This window comes from Delphinapterus leucas, chromosome 14, assembly GCF_059928025.1.
Source record: "Delphinapterus leucas isolate spDelLeu-1000000601 "Yukka" chromosome 14, BTC_Dleu_Yukka2, whole genome shotgun sequence".
NCBI classification, from domain to species: domain Eukaryota; kingdom Metazoa; phylum Chordata; class Mammalia; order Artiodactyla; family Monodontidae; genus Delphinapterus; species Delphinapterus leucas.
The window spans coordinates 74,559,696-74,580,223 of record NC_143142.1 but is presented as its reverse complement, the minus strand read 5'-3'; the positions used below and the strand labels follow the sequence as shown (position 1 = coordinate 74,580,223).

The following is a 20,528-nucleotide window of genomic DNA, read 5'->3' as shown; positions in this document are numbered from 1 at the left end:
CCGGTGCCCCTTGCCCCCCACAGCGGTGAGCCTCACGCCCTCGCTTCCCCGGGCGCTCAGTTGCTCTGGCTGACGTTAAACTCTGCTCCCGGGTGAGACCCTCCGCGCCCTTAGCCCTGGCTCCTCCGTCTGTGGGTCGGGGCACCGAGATACCCGCGCGCCGCATTCCTGCCGCCCTCCAGTGCCCCCCTTCTTCACCTTTTCTTTCCCTTGGGCCTGGGCTCCCTGCGTTGGACCCTCGCCGGATCCATCCCTGACCCTGGAGTCGGCGCCGCGCCCGCGTTGGGGGAACCAGCGCCTGGTCGCCGCGCGGGACGCGGATGCCCAACGCGCGCTGTCCTCCGCTCTCCAGCGGAGAACCAACGAAGTTCCTCCAACTTTTTCCACAGAGAAATTTGCTCGGAAAACAAAATCGTCACGACCACATACCCGTGTCTGAAGCCTTCAGGCGAGCTCACGACGTGCTTCAGGTAAGTCTCGGGGCTCCGCCGAGTCCGTCCGTGCGCGCCAGGGCTGTTTGGGGAGGCGGCGCCGCGCAGGAGGGGCTTGGAGATCCGCTCGGGGACCGGGGCCACGGTGGTGGGTGCTGAGTGAGTGCTCCTTGGTGCAAACGCTTTCTTTTGCGTGTGGTTTCTGCACCGGAGCAACGATGGGCAACTGAGTGGCGGCGGCACCTAGAGTTTGTGCTCTTAGAACCTGAGGAGAGGTGGTTTATTGCTTCCTTGAATACTTGCGTGATGGGGGGAGAAAACGTTGAAAGTTTCGTAAAGAAAGCGGGTCGGATGGTGGGTGTAAACAGTGCGGCATAGCAAAGGTGAATGGCTGGTTTTGCGTTTGTTTTGAAAACCTAAAGGCATACAACCAGGAAATCCTTGGTCCTTGACTATCTTTTGACTTTCTGCCAGGACAGAGTGTAACGGTGTCACGGCCTCTGTGGGCAGGAGGATGGGGGAGGACTGCGGGCATGACTTGGGTTAAGGGAAAGCGAAAAGTGTCAAGATGGTTGAGCCACAAGAAGAGGATCAGTTTTGTTGAAAATTCAGCTTACAGAGCTTGGGTGCTCGTTAAAGCTAAGCATGAATAGGGCTAGGGACTGTATAGTATTAAAAATGCTCCCAGGTGGTTCTGATTCTCAACAAGGTGAATCATTGTTCCCTGCTTGCAGTCTCTGGAGGTGAGGTTTGACTTGTCACCATAGGCTTCTGTGCCAGTGCCCTCATTGGAAGGAGGCACCCACCATAAGCGCTTATGAGTTGCCTGCTTTTTAAAGGTTCTGTGGGAGGTACAGGGATCACACACTCCACCAGACTCCATTTCTGTCTCTGGGAATTGTGCACTGTTTGGGGTGCCAGGCTAACTATTGGGTAGTATAAAGTAACACAGCAATCCTCAAAAGTGAACTTGAAAGAGAAGGAAGTTGCACTAATGATGCGGTAGGAGATGAATCCTTTGAGCTGTAAAAAAAAAAAAAAAAAAAAAAAACCTCAAAGGTTCAGGTGTAAATGGTTACAGGGCTGGTCAATTTAGGGTACAAAGGCACCATCAGTTACATCACGTACCATGCTGCTTAAGTGAAGCAACAGTCAAGTCTTAGCCTTGGGAAGGGCGCCTTCTCTGGGTAGTGGGTGGTGATACCGAACGAGACATGTGAGTTAGTGGGGAGGAGAGAGTATGGTTCAGTTGGCAGGTGAAGACTTGGAGAGGTTAACTGGGTAAGTAAGGTCACCCATCTGGAGACCTGACCTGGTGCTAGCCCTGTGTTTCATCCACACTATTTGTTAGGACACATTTTTTCCGTTGTCACCGCAGCATAAAACCTCTAATCTAACATGGAACGTATCCCTGAGATGGCTTGCTCATTTATTTGGTCCCTGAAGGTCAGACTGCACATAAGTCAGTGACAGTTACAGAATGCACGTCCGATTTTCAGAAACCATTGGTGTCTCATTAGTGTTCGAAGCTGATTTCATTCCTTAAGCTGTTACTTGTTACGCTGTTACTTTTTTTTTTAACAGAATTTAAAAACTGGTGTTTTTCTGTACTAAGCCTCTGTGGGAGACATTAGCAGTGTCTTGATATGTTTTCGTTAATAGCTACTCAAACAGCTTAGAGAGCTAACAAAAAGGATATCTTATTTCTAGGAGAAAAGAGCTTAGAGGAGTGGGAGGATGTTTTCAGCTGAAGAAAATGGTAATGGTCCCTGTGAATGTTTTTTTGGTTTTCCTTTAAGAGTTCTGTGTGTACTTCATTGGTTTTATACAATTGCCATAGTTTAGTACCTTCCTAAAGACAGTTAGTTGGCAGTTCCTGCCCCCGTTTTAGCCCCAAGAATGGAGGAATGCTGTGTGCTCTTCGGTCTGTGAATTCTGATTGTTCCGGCCCTGTAGACCCTTGCTACTCCCGGTGTGGTCTGGCACAGGCATCTTCTGGGAGCTTGTATTGTCTCAGGCCCCTGCCCAGAACTCCTGAATCAGAACGTGCATGTTAACGAGATATGCATTAAGGCTTGAAGCGCTGCTATAGAAACCAGAGTCATGGTGCAGACCTGTTTGGACAGATCCTCAGGAGCTCAGAGGCCCCTGCACATGAGTTAGCTCTTCTACCACAGTAACTTAAAATCAGACAAAGAACCAGCCTTCCAGGAAATCGGACTCGTGGACTTGTTGGATGACCCTTAATTAAAGTGAAAGTATCGTAGCGGAGCTACTATTGTTCTGGGAATGCTTTCTGACTGCCTAGAATCCCACTCTTAGCAGATGTCTCTGGTGAATGGCTTTTTGCTGAAGAGAATGCATACCGGAAGTCACTCCTGAATTTACAAGGTGGTCTTTTAACACTGGCTTTCGAAAACCCATTGACATGGAGGTATAGTAGATGTAACATCTGATTTGCCATTATTCCTAAAAGTCACATGGAAACTGAGGTGATATGGAAAAGAGATGGGGTCGGAATACTCTGTCCTGGACCCCACCACGCTTGTACACTTATGTTTTCCGTGGTTTTACGTAAGCGGCACCTTTCCACTTAAGCCTTATATTAAACGACAGTTGGAGGATTTACTATACATTCACCAGTGTCCTATGCACTTTATGTACATACAGCTGTAATCCTCAAAGCCATTCTGTAGCATGTGTGTTGCCTCAGTTTTACAGAGAGAACGGAAGCTCGGATTAAGTCCACTTGCCCAGGGTCACAAAGTTAATACACGGGAGACTCGAGGTTCAGACCTGGGTTTGTCTGACTTCAAAGTCTGGGCCCTTTCATCATCCCGGTGGTGTCTACAGATGTGGCTGAACTTTCCAAATCTGGCATCTAAGTAAGGAAGAAAACTATACATTTAGAGGCTATAAACTCGAAAGAAGAGCAGATAACTCTAGCAGCCACTGTGACCACAGTGGTTTTCTGAGTTACCACTGCTCTTGATCTGTCTCAAACAATTGAGCTTATGTTACCATGTTATACACTACGTTGTTTCCTACATGTGTAGCTTTCCTTCCTTGTAGGATTTCATCGTAATCACAGGGCCTGTCTCTAGGGACTCTACCCCATGTGCATTGAGCCAAGTCCCCAAAGCTGATGAAACACTGAGCGAACGCCTTTGGCAGCTTAAGCGTAGAGGGCATGTTTGCTCCGTGTTACACTCTGACATGGAGTGTATTATTTTACCAGTAGTTAAGATTTCAGAGTGTGTGTGATTTATCTAGACTCTAAATTTATCCTAGCCAAAGCAAGCCCATAAAGTTACAATGGCATTTACCCCTCTGGTGGCTATTAAAGTTCTTCCTACAAGTTAACTTTTTTCCTCCTTTCCCAGACGGTGTACTTTTTGAACGAAAGGTCTGTGTTTACTTTTTCTTTATGGGGGTCTCATCAAGAAAATGATAAAGTCTTTTTAAAAATAAGAACATGAGTGTAGGAAACATCAAGAAATCAACTTGTATTGAGTGAGCCTGTGTCCAATAAACATGCTAATTAACTCTTTGGATCCATTAATCAATTAAGGACTTGAGCCTCTATTATGAGCTTTAACATAGTCCTAGAAAATGCTTGAGCGTAGTCCCTGGTCACATTTTACAGACTTGAGTCTTAGACCGAGGCCTCTACGACTGTAACCAGTATACAATGTACATGATTGAGTTCAAAATTGTGTAGTTTATACTATGATGGGGAAGAGATTAGAAGCAGCTAGGAATGGCTTTATGGGCAAGAGAAGACGTGGTTGTCCTTCAACGTGGTTCTTTAACAGAATGTTCGGTGTTTGTTGCATTAGCTATGATCTTCAGCTTTGTGGTTCACGGACCTACAAGTAGAGGCTCTCAGCTGTATTTGTCCCATCAGTGCTGTCTCATGAGGGTCATGCTCCCATGGGAAATAATGACATGGGGATGCAAAAACTCCCACTTATGATTTGGCAGCACTGTTGCATTATCTCAATTAAAATGTGGAAGTTAACATATTTCTGCAAATATGTTTACTTGGAAATTAGAGAGCAAGAAGGTCGCTTAGTTAGGGCAGCACCACCAGAGGGAGGGCCCCGGACTTTAGCTAAGTCTCCATTGGAGGAAGGGCTGGAGAATGTGCTATCTGGCAGGTTCCTAAGTCCCTACACAGGGCTTTGATGTCAAAACATCCATAGTAGAAACTGTCTTCCCCAGTTTGAATTCCAGCTCTACTGCTTCTGTGACCTTGAACATTTCTCAATCTGTACTCTAGTGTTCTCCTTTAAGTAAATGAGGATCACGTTAGTACTGCAGTTATAGGGTTATAGTGAAGATGTAAATAAGTTGATATACATAGGAAGCGGTCAGTGAATGCTGCCTCTCAGGCTCGCTGCTGTGTCTCCCCAAGTCTGGCGTGGTGAGTGCACAAGCTGGGCGCTCAGTAGACATCTGCTGAGTTTTGAGCTTTACAGTAGACATTTTTGAAAGAGCAAATTCAGACCCTAGCCAGAAACCCTGAGGGTGTTTATAGCAGTCACACATCAGCTGTTTTTAGTTGTCTCTCCAATTGTAGGCTGGCCCAGAAATCTAGTGCCTTGGGAAAATTATCAATACAAAAAGGATATCTTCTGCTTCCTGCCTCCTACCTGACTACACAATGTTCTCTGTTCACGTAAGTATAAAAGCAGGCAGAAGGCATAGTTACCCCATTTTAGAGGCTCTTAGAGATTTGCCCCTTGTCCAGGGTCATGAAGGGTTTTATTGGCAGAGACAAGACTAGCGATTAGGTCCTCAGCCCAGTTCTGGTCCCTCCCTTCTCCCTCCCCGTTCTGTGGCCAGCATAGCTTAGAACCTGCTCTGAATCCCTGTTGGCTTATTCAGGGCTTGTGGGCCCCCTTTAAGAAAGCATTTGTATCTTCATGACTACTGTCCATATTCTAACCATAAGGAGGATGTAGTCCAAATGTTAAGAACAGAGCAGAGGACGGATGGGCGTGGCTTACGTGCAAAACTGCCTGAGTCACAGATAAGTTGGAGGCAGCCTCATGTTTCCCTGTTAGACCCTCTCTCCCGCTGGATGGTTAGCTTGCTGAGTGCCTGGTTCCTCTGTCCTCTCATGACTGTAGCCTCAGGCTAGCCCTGTGCCTGGACAGGGTCCATACACATGGTCACATACACAGGACTCGGTGGATGAATGTTAATTTTACAAGTAAACAAGGAGATGTGACTGAAATCTTTTAGGTCTTCCAGAACTTCTGTTGCTATCTGAGTATGCCTGCTGCTTTTAGCCGAGTTTCTTTCTGCTGGAAAGCAGATTACTTACACCTGTGAGCTGCTGCCATTGTTTGCATTAGTTCCCACCTTGACCTGTTAAACTTTAATTGCTAATGTGTTACAGGTGCTGCTTCTGGCAGTTATATAGCTCATTACATGGACTTGTTACTTTAAATAATACCTGAAGAGGATGTGGGCAGTCCTGCCCCGTGTGTTGATTGCCCTGTGGACACTGGCTTTGAAGTGGGGGTGGATGCAGTTTTAAAGGGGATCTCGCTCCCTACCCACACCCTCTTCTTTAGCTTGAGCAGGTGTCAGGAGAGAGGGGAGGTGGAGGATGTTGGCCCAGGCAAGGTTCTCTCTCTCTTTTCACTCATTCTCTAGGGAACAAGACAGAAGGGTAGGAAACAACTAACAATTGAACTGGCCACAAAAGGCCATGCTTTCACTGGTGTCCTTTGAGACCGGATCCAGTTGCTACGCATTGTCCCCAAAGTTGTTGATGCCTGACTTGCTACATTCACTTCCCTTCATCTTTTCTAAGTGAAGCTGTGGGGTGGATGCACCCGGAAAAAGCAAATATGCTCTTTTTTCTAGATTACCCTGTTTTCTCAGATGGTAGTTTGCATTCCAATCGGTAGTTTAAGTTCGGTGGTTCAGCTTCCGCAAACTTACTGCCTTCCTGGGCAGTGGGACCCTGGCTGCTCTGTGCGTTAGAGGGTCTGCCTGATTCGGGGCATTGCTGACTATCCAGCGAACGAAGGTCTCCATTCTTTCTCAGCTTATTGCTTTTTATTTGGGGGGTGAAAAGGTAATCAGCTGTAACATCGGCAGCTTCTCTTCTGCCAAGCCAGGTTCTTTTCCATAAAAGCCATTTACCAATTTCAAAGTTTTACCAGCGATTGCGTTCCTTGTTCAGAGCTTGCTATGTGCCGAGCACATTCTAGGCACCCAGAATACATATGTGAATAAGTCAGGAGAAACCCCCAAACCCCTGCCCTCATGGAATGCATGGATTTTAATTCAGTTTATTTCTTTCAGTAAAGGAATTTCGAGCCAAGGATGTCCTTGGGGACGTTTGTTAGATGATTATCTTTGGCACACATCCGATGTCACATTTGGGGGGACTAAGAGCTTAAATTCCTGTGGCCCAGCTGTATCGTTTCACCAAAAGAAACCCTATGGCTCCAGGCAGGGACACGAGAACCCTGGGACGGTGGTAACTAATGTGTTTTTCTTCTCCTAGCAGGAAGGGAACTAACACGTGCCACAAGTCCCTTCTAAGAATTATTGGAATGTGAAAGCATTCCAAAGAGAAGGCCGATTCTCTGGCTGTGTGTCCTGTGAGACAGCATCAGAATGGGCCAACTAGGAACAGATACCTCGTGCGGACCCGGTTTGCCTCAGCCTAGGTTGCCCCATGTTTGCCAACGGTAACTTTAAGCAGGGTGTTAAGAGAAGGCGTGCCCCTCCTACATTCCTCGACTCTAATAACCCGTTACAGGTCTGTGTTCATAAATGCATCTGAACTGTATGGACAACTTGTTTACATCCTGAAGTACCTGTATAGGGGTCGGAGTGGTGTTAACCTCTACATGTTTAATCCCAGTCAAGCAAAGTACATCTTTCTAGCTCCAAGGTATGATTCGTGTGAGTCAAAACTAGGTGTGAGAGCTTGGAAGAACAACTATATTGCCTCCTTGTTCGGTGTGTTAGGACGTGAACCAGGTTATCTTTCCATGCCCTTCATGACTTTAGAAACTTGGACCACGTCCATTCTAGCCTTATCCATTCGCAACCTTTCCACCCCTTGGCCACTGCTCTGGGGTGTTCTCTGGTATTTGCCCATGCTGGTGTGAGGCCCCCATCCTTAGTCCTCTGGGAACAGTTGGAGCAGCTGTCGGTGGCTGCTGGTACAGAGAACTGGTGGGAAGCTGGGAGGGCCCTCTGCACTGGGATCTGGCTCAGAAAGTTTGGTATAAAGCATATAAAGCAGGGATTGGCCTGCTTTAGTAGGGCAGGTGGCATGTCTTTATACAACCCATGATCTAAGAATGCTTTTTACCTTGTTTAAAGGGTTAAACTGTGCAACAGACCTTACTTGGCCCCCAAACCTCAGATATTTACTGTCTGGCCCTCTTCAGGGAAAGTTTGCCAACTTCTAAAGTGCTGTCTTAATACAAATACATCCATATATGACCTCATCCACAGGTCTGAGTCCTCAAGGGGGCAACCTTGAGGACATTTAGGCTGCTGCTTCTTTGAGGCCTTTGCCTTTGTATTGCCTTATTGTATCTGGGTCTCTGGCCTGAGCATCTTTTCATTGTGACTTGATTTCCTGATCTCAAGGAATCAACTATAGTTATTGTTGAGCTGGAACTTTATTTCCAGTCATCTTCCCTTAAATGATTCTTTAAGTGAATGTAACTTGTCGGGATGTTTTTAAGAAGCTGATTTTACTGTAGCTAGTTAAGTGCTGACTTCTGCTTTTCTCTGTGTTCCCAGACTGGCCTTCCTTGCCAGTTGAGTAATCCTTGGATTGCCTTGGCTAGTTGCCCACCATCCTTAATTCCATATGTCCTTAATTCTCAACTTGTGTAGTGATCGTCACATGCTTTGACTCAAAGCCAACTCTCCATAAACTTGTTAGTTTTGAATTTCTACAGTGGAAGGCCTCACATTCAAAAATCAAATGAGAGTATGTATCTTATTTGAAGAACACACATCTAGAGAAAGTTATTTTCAATGAAGAGTGTCCTAAATCAGTGTTGCAACATTTCACTTTTCCTTTTACGGCTAAAAAGTATCATAGGTTGGCTCAGTTGCACTGTGCCCAACATCAGTAATTAAACTTTTGAACTTAAACTCTGAACTGCCTTTTTAACAGTGCCAGCTCTTTGATTCCATGGATCACGGAGACTCCTAGAGTGATGCCTTTCGACACTGAGGGTGGGGACAAAGTAGCGGAGAAGGAAAGAACTACTGAAATACTCTGAGGAGAGAGAGGCAGAGTCTAATGGTATTTTGGAGAAGGGAAAGGAGGAAAATGTTGGAATGCACCGCTTGACATATTAGGCAGATAAAGAAATGCCCTGGGGTATAGCAAAGAAGAAAATTATAGGTATAAACACTTGATAAGGAGTAGAGAGTATCCTATGGAGATGAAGTCGGGTGAGAAAAAGATGTGGATATCAGTCATGTAGGAGCCTCTGACCTTGGTAACAGCCACTTTAATGGACTCAGCTGAACGGACGTTAAATGAAAGGCAAACTAAGCTTATAAAGGTCGACAGATTGACAAATGCGATTTTTGTAACGTCCTGTGTGTGTTCAGCACTATTCCTTCAGAGGTCGGAGGCCGTCTAAAAGCCAGTGCAGAGACCAGGCTGTTACTTCCCCTCCAGCTCTCCCCTCTCTTTGCTTCCACTTGGCCTTGCTCTTGGTAACGTGTCCGTGTGTCACTCTGGAATTTTCCTGTAGTGAAACGACTCACGGCTTTTGTGGTGAAAAATGACAGGTCAGAGTGGAGGTTGGCTTCCTGGGAGCCCAGCAAGACCACAAGACTGTTCATTGGAGGCAAGGTCATTGCCCGAAAGATGCACTGGAGTTTAGTTCTGGCGGATTCTGAAAGCTTAGAGGAACCTAGAATGTAACATCAGTGGGGTTTTATCTCTGAGAAAGTTTGGCTGAAGGATTTTAAGTCTGTAAAAATTGACTTTAATATTATGTTGGTTTTCTGGAAATCACTCCTGCCCATCAGCTGGGAGGGCATAGGGAAAGATAAGTGTGAGGCTCTGCATAAAACCTACTTGGAGGTCACTTATTCGGGCTGCATTTTCTACCTGGAACACAGGTGAGAGGAGGGGAGGGAAAAGCGTGGGTCTGGGGGAACTTTGGACGCAAGAGTAGAGATCACGGAGAAACGCAGGCTCGTGTGATTTCCTCTGGTGGCCCTGTGTGAAGGCTCGCTGTCAGGAACTAGCTTGTTGTCCTGTGAATTCTCAAGTCCCGGAGCAGGTGTGTGGCGGAGCCAGACAGGCTGACGCCAGAGCCTGTTGTTAACCACTAGGCTCCTCTGAAAAGCCCGACAACTGTGGTTACCTTGCCTGCTGCCAACCATAAATTAAAGAGACGTTTAGACGAGGGAAGGAGGATGCTAGAAATAAGGATGTCAGTCCTGCTGGTAAAAAACATAAGTTGGACAAGTTATCAAAAGTAGACACATGAACCAACCACCCGTCCTGCCCCATGTTAGTTTGCCGGGAACGCCTCGGCAAACTACCATAGACTGGGAAGCTTAAACAAGAGACTCTCTTGCAGTTCTGGAGGCTAGAGGTCTGGGACCAGTGTGGTGGCAGGGTTGATCCCTTCTGAGGCCTCTCCTTGACTTGCAGGTGGCCGTCTTCTCTCTGTGTCTTCCCAGGGTCTTCCTTCTGTGCTTGTCTGTGTCCTAATCTCTTCCTCTTAAAAGGATACCACTTCATACGGCATTAGAGCCCATTCTCATAACTCATTTTAACTCTGGCCTATTTAAAGCTTTGATCTCTAAATAATCACATTCTCCGGTACTGGTTTTAGGACTTCAATGTATAAGTTTTGGGAGGACACAATTCAGCCCATTGTATCCCCCCACCAAAAAAGCCCAGCACGCCCTGGGGCCATGTGATAAAGGGGACGGTTTTCATACACACTGATTTCCATGGGCATCACTGTGTACATGGTGATCCTGAGTTATCCAGTGAAATTAAAGTACCGTTAATACCACTGAAGAAGAAAAACATGAAACCATAATGTTGTTTGTAACGACCCCTTCTGTGGTACCTCCTCCTCTAGCTAAATGATGGAGGCTGTGATCTGTTCTAACTCCCTACATCAAGACGTCACTGTTGTAAATGCTGAGGCCCCCCTACCCCAGACCTACTGAATTAGAATCTGCATTTTAACAAGCGTCCCTAGGTGTTTCCTATGCACATTAAACTGAGAAGCGTTGTCCTGAACATCACTGTGCTGTTCCGGGACTCCACCCTCACACATGGCTCTTCTTTGCTTCCTACTTGCAAAACACTGCCTATGGCTTTACAGCCTAAACTGTGCTTGGAATCACTTGGTGAGCTTTATTTCCTTGCTTTTTTTTTTTTTTTTTTTTTGTGGTACACGGGCCTCTCACTGTTGTGGCCTCTCCCATTGCGGAGCACAGGCTCTGGATGCGCAGGCTCAGCGGCCATGGCCCACGGGCCCAGCCGCTCTGCGGCATGTGGGATCCTCCCGGACCGGGGCACGAACCCGTGTCCCCTGCATCGGCAGGTGGACTCTCAGCCACTGCGCCACCAGGGAAGCCCACCTGGTGAGCTTTAAAAAAAAAATTCCATTGTCCAGATTGGTACCCTAGACCGGTTTCATCAAACTCTGCAGGTGGGTGCCAGACATTGGACATTTTTGAAGCTCCTTGCATGATTCCATTATGCAGCCAAGGTTGAAAACCTCGGAGCAGAAAGCAAAAGGGGGTGAGCCGCCGGATTCCTTGCCAGTGGAGAAATGGTCCCTGTTTCTTCCTTCTATGGCTATTAGGCCTGGGTCCTCATGTCTTATGCAGTTACTGCAGGTCCACGCCCCTCAGCAGGGAAATTTACAGTTAGAGCTTGTGTTGGTGCCTGGTGTCTCCTACTTCTTCTGTCGGGTCCTACTTTTTCCCTCCTGGCATCACCTTTCTCTTCTGAGTTGGATGGTTTGAGGGCAGTCAGGAGAGTGATGAAGTGGGCTGAGGTGGATCAGGAAAGGTGGTCCATTCCTCATGAGTGTTGTGTTTCTTAAACCGATCAGTCCTAAATCCCCTGGTGCAAATTCCATCACTTTTCATTTCCTATTGCAGCCTCTCAGCTTGGTGTCTGGAGCTACTTGGTGACCTTTGTTGAATTTTTAAAAAAATGTTTTGTTGCTGCACTGCATGAATTTTCTCCTAAGATATAAACATGGTTCAGCATATTATAAATGAAAGCTTTTCAGTGTCAAGCTGTGTCTTTCTTCCCTTGCAAGCATCAAACACACACTATTTTTTCCACTTAGTGTGATAGGAAATCTATGTGCTGGCAGAGATTCTCTTCCCATTCCGTTTTTGTGTTCCTCTTCAACTCTTCAGGCCTCCCCTCTGATAACTGAAGAAACTTCTCAACCCCCACCAAACACAAGGCTTTTTCTAGGTTTGCGTTAACTTTGTGCAAAACGAAACAATGTGCTCTGTGGTTTGACTGCATAGGTGTCACCTAAGCCCTGTATATACCATATGGCCGCAAACCAGGCAGTCCCCAAGTAGGTCCATATGGAATGCATCGTTACATACGTGTACAGTAAGTCCCCTACATATGAACAAGTTCCCTTCCGAGCGCACGTAAGACCAGTTTGTAAGTCCAACAAAGTTACTCCACTAACACAATCGGCTATATAGTACCGTACTGTAATAGGTTTATAATACTTCTCACACAAATGATATATAAAAACAAGCAAACAAAAAATATATATTTTTAATAGGAATAGAAAAGAATTTTATTTGCGCCTGAGGACTATAGCCCAAGAGACACAGATTTAAGAAGTACTTAAACTGTGTTCCACCTGACTGCAAAATGGGGGAGGCTTATGTAAGCAAAAATCACAAAGTTACAGTTAGCCACGTGAGCCATGTATCAAGAATCATAATTGGAGCTGGCAAGAAGTCAGGATGCTTGACAAATAAGGATTGGTTGGGGTCTGAAGTGGTTGCACAGGTACAAGGGGAGACCTTGAGACCTAGGCAGCTGCTAGCAGATATTAAGAACGACTGATGGTATCCTTGAGTCTGATACAGCTCAGAGAATTCAAGTTCTCAGTGATACAGGAACATGTCTGAAAGCACATCCACGATGGCCACCCGGCTCCATTTTGAATGCCTGAACCACAGTTATTCCCTTTTGATTTTTAAATGGTTAAATCAGATTTTAGTGGTTAAATCAGATGTACAATGCCTGTTTGACAGGCCAGAAGACAGGCTGTTGTAGTTAGCATAAAGGTCAAGCCAAACCATGTGTAAGCCAGAATGACTTCCCATACCTGTGACAATTTCTTCCATCACTGGGTAAGATGGGAAGCTGTCGGAGGTTAGGAAGTAAGGGGGTGGCAGGATCTAACTTAACCTTAAAATAAAAGTCTCCCCAGCTACCGAGCAGAGACTCCCTTGTGGGCCTTTCTCAGCCGTGGAAAAGAGGCTTTATTTTGAGGAATTGCGCAGGAAACCACACATCTGAAGTATGTCCGTCATGGTTTCCAGGGGACAAACACGCCTGGGTAAAAGTAATCAGTTAAGTAGCATTTATTTTGAGAGTTGATAGTAAAGAATTATTGAAGAAAAAGCAACAGTAGTTGCATTTTCAGACTGGTTTTGTGAATGATGTAGCAAAATGTTTGTGAAAACTGAAGAAGCACTTGATACCATTATCCTTGGATATACATGTATTTCTAGCTCAGGAATTGTATATAATTTTGACAAATTCATTCTCCTGAAGCTGTCAAAAAATTAGGTCTTATTTTAGTTCTCCCTAAAAGTACTAAAATTGGCAGGCATAAGTACTATCTTTAGAATATACAGGTTAACATATATCCTTATTCCTTTGAGATCTTTTTGACCCATTTTAGAAGCCCTGGTTCTTCATCTTTATCAAGGGCAGAACTACCCAGTTTTGTTTTGTTTTTTTGCGGTACGCGGGCCTCTCACTGTTGTGGCCTCTCCCGTTGCGGAGCACAGGCTCCGGACGCGCAGGCTCAGTGGCCATGGCTCATGGTCCCAGCCGCTCCGCAGCATGTGGGATCTTCCCTGACCGGGGCACAAATCCGCATCCCCTGCATCAGCAGGCGGACTCTCAACCACTGCGTCACCAGAGGAAGCCCCAGAACTACCCAGTGTTTAAAAATACGCTGGATTAGGAAAAAAAATACCAAGAGCAAAAACTTTGCTCTTCTTGATGTAAGAGACACCAGTTAGGGGAGGGTGTCTTCTCGCTTAGAGTCAGACAGCTCAAGTGTTCAAGTATTCATCGGCAAACACTTTCTCTTAATTTTCCCCACACTACAGCACATGGTCCACGTGGATAGCCATATGAAGATTAATAACCTCATACAATGTAGTATGAACTACACGAGGACTAAAACATTTTTAATCTTACAGTACCTTGAAAAGTACAGTACGACAGCTGGCATCCAGGGGCTGGCTTCGAGTGAACAGGCAAGAAGAGTTACTGACTGGAGGAGGTGAGAGATGGTAGAGCTGAAGGATCGTTAGCCCTAGGAGATAGGGCAAGCTGCAATTTCACGCCTGACGATGATGGCACAGGTTCTGGTTCCTTGCTGCATTCAATTCTATCTATCCTCTTAAAAAAACGATCCAGTGATGTCTGGGTAGTAGCTTTCCTCTTTTCTCATCATAGATGACATCCTGGGTTTGAAATAAAGATACTGTACTATGTACTCTATATAGTACTGTACAGTAAAGTACTCAAAAGCACAACCACTTGTAGAGGATGCACGCACGTGACAATGTATGCCAGACACGTGAACTAACTTACACAACTGGACATGAGAATGCGTGAAAGTTCGCAACTTGTATGTAGGGGACTTACTGTAATTGCCATTCTATTCAAAAAGAAAGATGCAGTCATGCTGATTAAATCATAGAAATAGAAGTTATTATAAATTAAGGAAATATAATTGCATTTCCTGGGTAGATGTGCTTCTGAGGTTCTTAATGAGGGATTTCTTTGAATTGGAGGCTGGCAAGACGCGAAGTGGTTCCTAAGTGACCTGAGTTCTTAAACTTCCAGAGTCTGTGACAGCATGATGAGTGTGGCACTCTATTAGAAAGGATATAATAGGAACGGGTATTTAAAACTTTAGGCGAAGACGTGAAAGGATGCTGACGATTTACTAGGCATGTCTGCCACCCCAACTATCTTCGAGTCCTTTCCTAGAGACCCCTAGTGTTTGGGAAACACATTTCCAGGTCATGGCTCACATGAAAATGATCATCTGTGGAGGGCACCTTGAGGTCAATGACAAAGGAAGCTTAAGGCTGGAGGCTCCGGTCCAGGAGGCTTCGGCAGTCCCAACTGCCACTCTGGTGTGCCAGAGCAGAAGAGGTTGAGGTCGTGGCACACCTGGAGCCGTTTCTGGGCAGTCACTGCTGCTGGGGTCGGGTGTGGTGGTGTGCACCCATGGGGATGCTCCAGTGTAGACAACCCCCTTGCAGCGTTTGGCCATCAAGCTATTTATTCAAGCTGTACCTCCAAATTTTGCCTCCTCTCCTGTCCATCCTTTGAAATATGACTTGCATCATCTTTAGGCTGTTTATTCATCCCTTAGCTTATACACAGGTTGACTCTGGATGGTCCTGACACCCTTGGTATGTTCTCATACGGGTACCTTTGATGCGATGGAAGCCTTAATTTGGGGAAGCCCACGGTGCTGCAGGGACCATATTTAACTCCTCTTGCCCTAAAGAGGTGAAGGTTTCATCCATACTTCTTAGGACTCTGCAGCTGAGAGGCTTGGCTCCCAAAGGAAAGTGCCATCATGAAGATGGGGGGAAAACACCTTCTTAGAGAAGTGTGTAAAGGAAGAATCGTGCTTTCTAGTTGCTACAAAAGAGCGCAAGAAAGAGGTAATTGTGTCTTTTTAAAACTTTACCTTTTTGTATATGATGGCAATACTTGCTCTTTACGTGTTTTACATCATGAATGACTGGGAACTGGAGATCCTCCATAATCTTGCCCCTCCAGGATAATGACAGCCAAGGGACTGGAGTGTATTTTCCTGATCTTTTCTGTGCCTTTACTAACGGACATACTCGTAGTTATTACTTGTGGACATAACGTAGTTATTACTTACAGAAACAGGTTTGTTCTGCAGTCGCTTTTTTCACGTAACAGTAGGTAAAGAACACTTACTATTACGCGGAATGCTAATTCATTTTTACCACATAGTATTTTTGTTGTGTGGGTGCATCCTAATTCATCTCTTCACTGGAGAGCTTCTTATTAAGCAGTTAACAGATGCTGAGGGTTTTGGTGGGTTCAGGCTTTACATTTAAGATGCAAACTTCAAATATATCAAGTTTTACCTAAACGAATCAGGGAAGAATCTAGAGTCACCAGATAGCATTTTGGTCTGGAAGCTGCAGGACATGGCCTTTAGTGTACAGCTCTGCTGCTGCCCTCCTAGGATTCCTGTAATCCTTTGGCTCTGGTCCTAGGTGTGGGATGGTGGGGCTTTGATCAGGTTCCTTCTAGCTCTGGTGGTCTGTGACTGATCACTCCCTCACGGAGAGCTAAGCCAAAGGAAGCCGGCTTCGTTTATAGCCCAGGGGATTTGCTTCACCTGGAGATACTGTGGGACAGTCTGGATACTTTAATCAGCCTGAAAAGCAAGATAGCCGTCTGTGAGCTGTCATCTCTTAAATGCCTTTGGTAGTTTTTCTTACCCCAGTTACTTAGTTAAAGAGAAAAAAAGTCTTTTTACTCTCCAGGTATATACTGTTGAAAGTGAAGTCCTCTTTGCTGCAAACGCATGCTGGGTGAGCACAGGGGTCCATCTTTCTCCCTACGCCCGCCACCGCTGTTTGCTTTTCCTTCTGCTTTCTTTCCAAGTGTGCTGCCCCACAGAATAAGGAGGGTGGAGTATCAATTTCCTCTCCTAAGGCAGAGCCTTACTGCCATGGTGGACCTCCCCCTTTCTAGAAAGAAATTGTTTAACTTGGGGAGACATGGTAATAAAAATGGGAAGGAGAGGTGACCTCAGGTGACAAGGCTTTCTCGTAAAATCTCCTTCACATCTTTTATCCTAACATACTGGGCTTAATATTTGTCTTAAAGTTACACAGAAATTTTATTAGAAACATGTTTCAACACAGGTGTATCCTTTGGAGTTTCTTTCTCCAAGGGTCCTTGTAAAGACTTCATGTGCCAATTGGCCTGCTGCAGCCGAGTTGCCATTATGATCACGCCGCTGCCCTCGTTCTGGCTCCATATTTGGCTGTCTGGCCAAGGGGAATAGAGAGATGATGAAACAAGGCCGTTAGCTACATAATTTAGATTAAGGGCTTTTTTGGGTGTGTTTGTTTCAGCCAGATTTACCCACATGGAAGGATGAGGCTTCTCTCGAATTACCCAGATAATTATCAGATTTTTAATACCCTTCTCCGTGCTTAGGTGGTCCTAGTTTTTAACAAAATGGTATTACACTTGAATTTTGAACGAAATCAACAGGCTCCTCATTAATTTGAAGCTTGATTTTTTATTTTTCTGCTCACTTTCTCTTTTGCACCCTAGCTTGCCTTGTCCACATCTTTTTTTTTTTTTAACATCTTTATTGGAGTATAATTGCTTTACAGTGGTGTGTTAATTTCTACTTTATAACAAAATGAATCAGTTATACATGTATTCCCATATCTCTTCCCTCTTGCGTCTCCCTCCCACCCACCCTCCGTATCCCACCCCTCTAGGTGGTCACAAAGCACCGAGCTGATCTCCCTGTGCTATGTGACTGCTTCCCACTAGCTATCTATTTTACGTTTGGTAGTGTATATATGTCCATATATATACTACCACTCTCACTTTGTCCACATCCTTTTGAAAGAGTTTTCGTTAGGGTGGGCTTGTAATTTGGATGGAAATAAATCTCCATGGCAGCCTTTGCTTTTCAGTGTACTCTACTTGCATCGTAATCATAAAGAAAATGTGCAAACTTACCTTTTTTGGAAGATGAGGAAAAGCTGACCATATTTTCCTTCCATGTATTTAATTATGAAAACTTCAAATAACTCTACAAGAAAATTTCCACGTGCTCATCAGTAATTAAGATTTCGCCCCATTTGCTTTATCTCTTTTATTTTCTAAAGTATATTAAACTCCAGACATGTCATTTTACCACAATATATTTTAGTATTCATCCCTAAGAGAGAGTTTTTTCACACTGCTAAAATGTCATCATACCCAAAAGTTTTAAACATCCCCCCACAATAAACTTTGGGTTTTGTGGAGTTCTCTCTCTTGAATTAAGCCATATGGATGAGGGGGTACTTCTGTCACCACTAATGATTGATCTTACTTTTGAACAGGTGTGTGTATTTCTGAGAGTTTCTAGAATAGAAATCCCATACTGTACCTAGCATGCCACATTGTAGTACCATTTGTAGTAGGGTGGAACTCTGTATGAGGCCATGGCCCAGGGATAGTTATTCAGTTTCACAAGTACTGTGACATTTTTATACTTACCGGTATTTATATTTTACTTACATTTAGGGTTTAGGGGCCTTTTAAACCCAAATGAACAGGCCTTTAAAAATTTTCTTTTAATTTTATACAGTTTTTAAAGGTTACTTTCCATTTACAGTTACTACAAAATATTGGCTCTATTCCCCATATTGTACAATACATCCTGAGCCAATAGTTTGTACCTCCCCTGCCCCCCCACCACTGGTACCCACTAGTTTGTTCTCTATATCTGTGAGTCGTCTTTTTTTGGACAGGCCTTGCTTCGCACTATTTTTTGGTGGCAAAACTGTATTTACTGACACTCAATACATTAGCTTCACTAATAACAAAAACAAAGCAACTTAGATTTTCTGAAATGAAAGGGAGCCATAATTGTTGTTCTTTTGTCTTTATTCTGATGTCATTCACGTACCTTTTCAATGTTTTGTTAAAAACATATTTTAAATCAACGGTATAATTTACTCTCTGCGTAGTTAACATCTTACAGACACGATAGTTTTAAATATTTAAATTACACCAAGGCTGGTAAGACAAACAGCGGGCCCTCAACCCCTCTCAGACCTTCCTGTCCCACAGAAACTGTTCCAGTTTTTCAACCTTATTTGTAATTTTTGCGTCCATACCGCTAAATAACTTGTATTACAGCATAATTTATTTTTAATTTCCGGTACTGTCTTTTGACTTCCCTCTGTGAGAGGAGAGAGCTTGGCTGTCAGCCACCATCCACACTTATTTCCCCTCTTTGCATCGTCTCGGTATAGTTCTGGATAGATTGGTTTTCGTTGTCTACGTTATGACTGCAGAGATGTTATTGACATCTCATCCCTACTTGAACGCTATGACTCCTCTTTTTCCTACTGTATTTTGCCTTCCCTATAATTCATAATTGTCCTATCTTTTGCCTTTTAAAAAAAAGTATAGAAATACGAGTCCAACCTCCAAGCCGCCCTCATTTGTATAAAGTCCCTTTCAATATAGTCAAACTTAATAGGTGTCCTATCGTTTCACCCATCTTGAAGAAGTTCCTCTCAAAACCTCGAGGTCTGCTGTGATCCATACTGGTTTCTTTAAGCCTGTTGTGGCCTCAGGAGTTCCCTTACTGTCTGTGAGCCTGGGAAATCTCTCTCTGGTGTCAGGTTCCAGGTTTCCTGGATCCCATATTTTCCCCTTTCCTGATTTACTCCTTTAGGTGGAGCATATAGTCTAGCACTTCCCCCGAGAAAAGGGTCTTGGGAGGGGTATTTTTTTGGGGGGTTGGCAATTCATGCATCCAGCCGACTTGGTCTCTGCTGGATGCCTTTATGACATTTCAAAGGTAACACGTCCAAACAGACTGATTTTGACTCCCCCTCCCCACTCCCGACACACAGCCTGCTGCCCTCACTCGTGGTGCTAATACCCGGTGAGTTGCTCTAGACAGAAATGCAGAAGCAATTTTAGATCATCGCTTTTCACATCCTCTGCATCCAGTCTCTCATCACATATATTCGAATCTGGGCTCTGTCTCCTCTGCTACCATCACCTTTGGCCTGAACCACTGCAGCTCTTTGCTTCCTGTCCTGTCTCTTACAGCAGCAGAAAGTGAGATCCTGAACCTTATAACAGATGCTGTCCAACCCAGGTTTAAAATCCTTCAGTGCCTTCTCATTACCCTCGAAACAAAATCTCTACTCCTCAACCAAGGCTGTAAGGCCCTGAGTGATCGGACCCCTGCTCGTCCCCCCTTGTATGTTATCCTTCCTCAGTTTAGCTCAGTCTCCTCCTGTCTTGGAATGACCGTCTTGTCTCAGCTTGTTGCTCGTTCTGTTCTCTCTGCCTGGATAAAAGGTCTTCCCCTTGCTTTTTTAAAAACCACTAATCCCAGCTTCTAATAACTCAGAATTCAGTGTCACCACCTCTGTGAAGTGTTTCCCAAGCCCCCTACTGACAAGTACATCCCCCTGTCCTTATGGGTCTCCATTTCAGGTCCTTGTTTTATTCTGTTATAGCACTTAAAACCATTTGTAGCTTATTTTATCTCCCCCTGACTAGAGGAGGACAGGGGCCGTGCCTGTTTCAATTATTTTTGTATCCTGTGTGCCTAGGGCAGTGCTTGGCCCATTTTCCTTGCAGAATACATGTCTGTGATAAGGGTAAATGAATACACATGTTTTCTGTATAGTAAGATCATTCTCTGAAACAAAGCCATGTTTATTATGTGGATTTAAATTTATCCTTGGATCTATTCCAGATATGTAAGTCAGTTTACAATACATAAAACATGAAGAGATAGCATATATTAAAAGGACAAAAAAAGGCTGGAAACTTAAGAAATGGAGCCAGCTTTGAGGGTAAGAATGTGCTACGGGTGGGCCATTGGGCTCTGAGCTTTTTAGCAACCAGTGAGGAAAGATCTGTTATACGAGTCCATGTGGTAAAAAGCTGAACATTGCCTGGGAGAACTACAACTGTTCTTTGTGTTAAGACCAAAGAGAAGTTTCACCCAGGCGTCACTGTGAAAATACATAACGTGATGAAAATCATCC

At 44.8% G+C, this 20,528-nt stretch overlaps 1 protein-coding gene across 3 annotated transcripts in view; it reads left to right on the top strand.

The window, feature by feature from the left end:
- The window catches only part of CCBE1 (collagen and calcium binding EGF domains 1), a 237,630-nt gene that overhangs the window by 807 nt on the left and 216,295 nt on the right, over positions 1 to 20,528 (top strand). For all 3 annotated transcript variants that reach the window (XM_089895265.1, XM_022584354.2, XM_022584356.2), the window contains exon 2: positions 390 to 470. In XM_089895265.1, the coding sequence (XP_089751391.1) occupies positions 390 to 470 (81 nt within the window). The remainder of the gene's footprint in view (positions 1 to 389; positions 471 to 20,528) is intronic.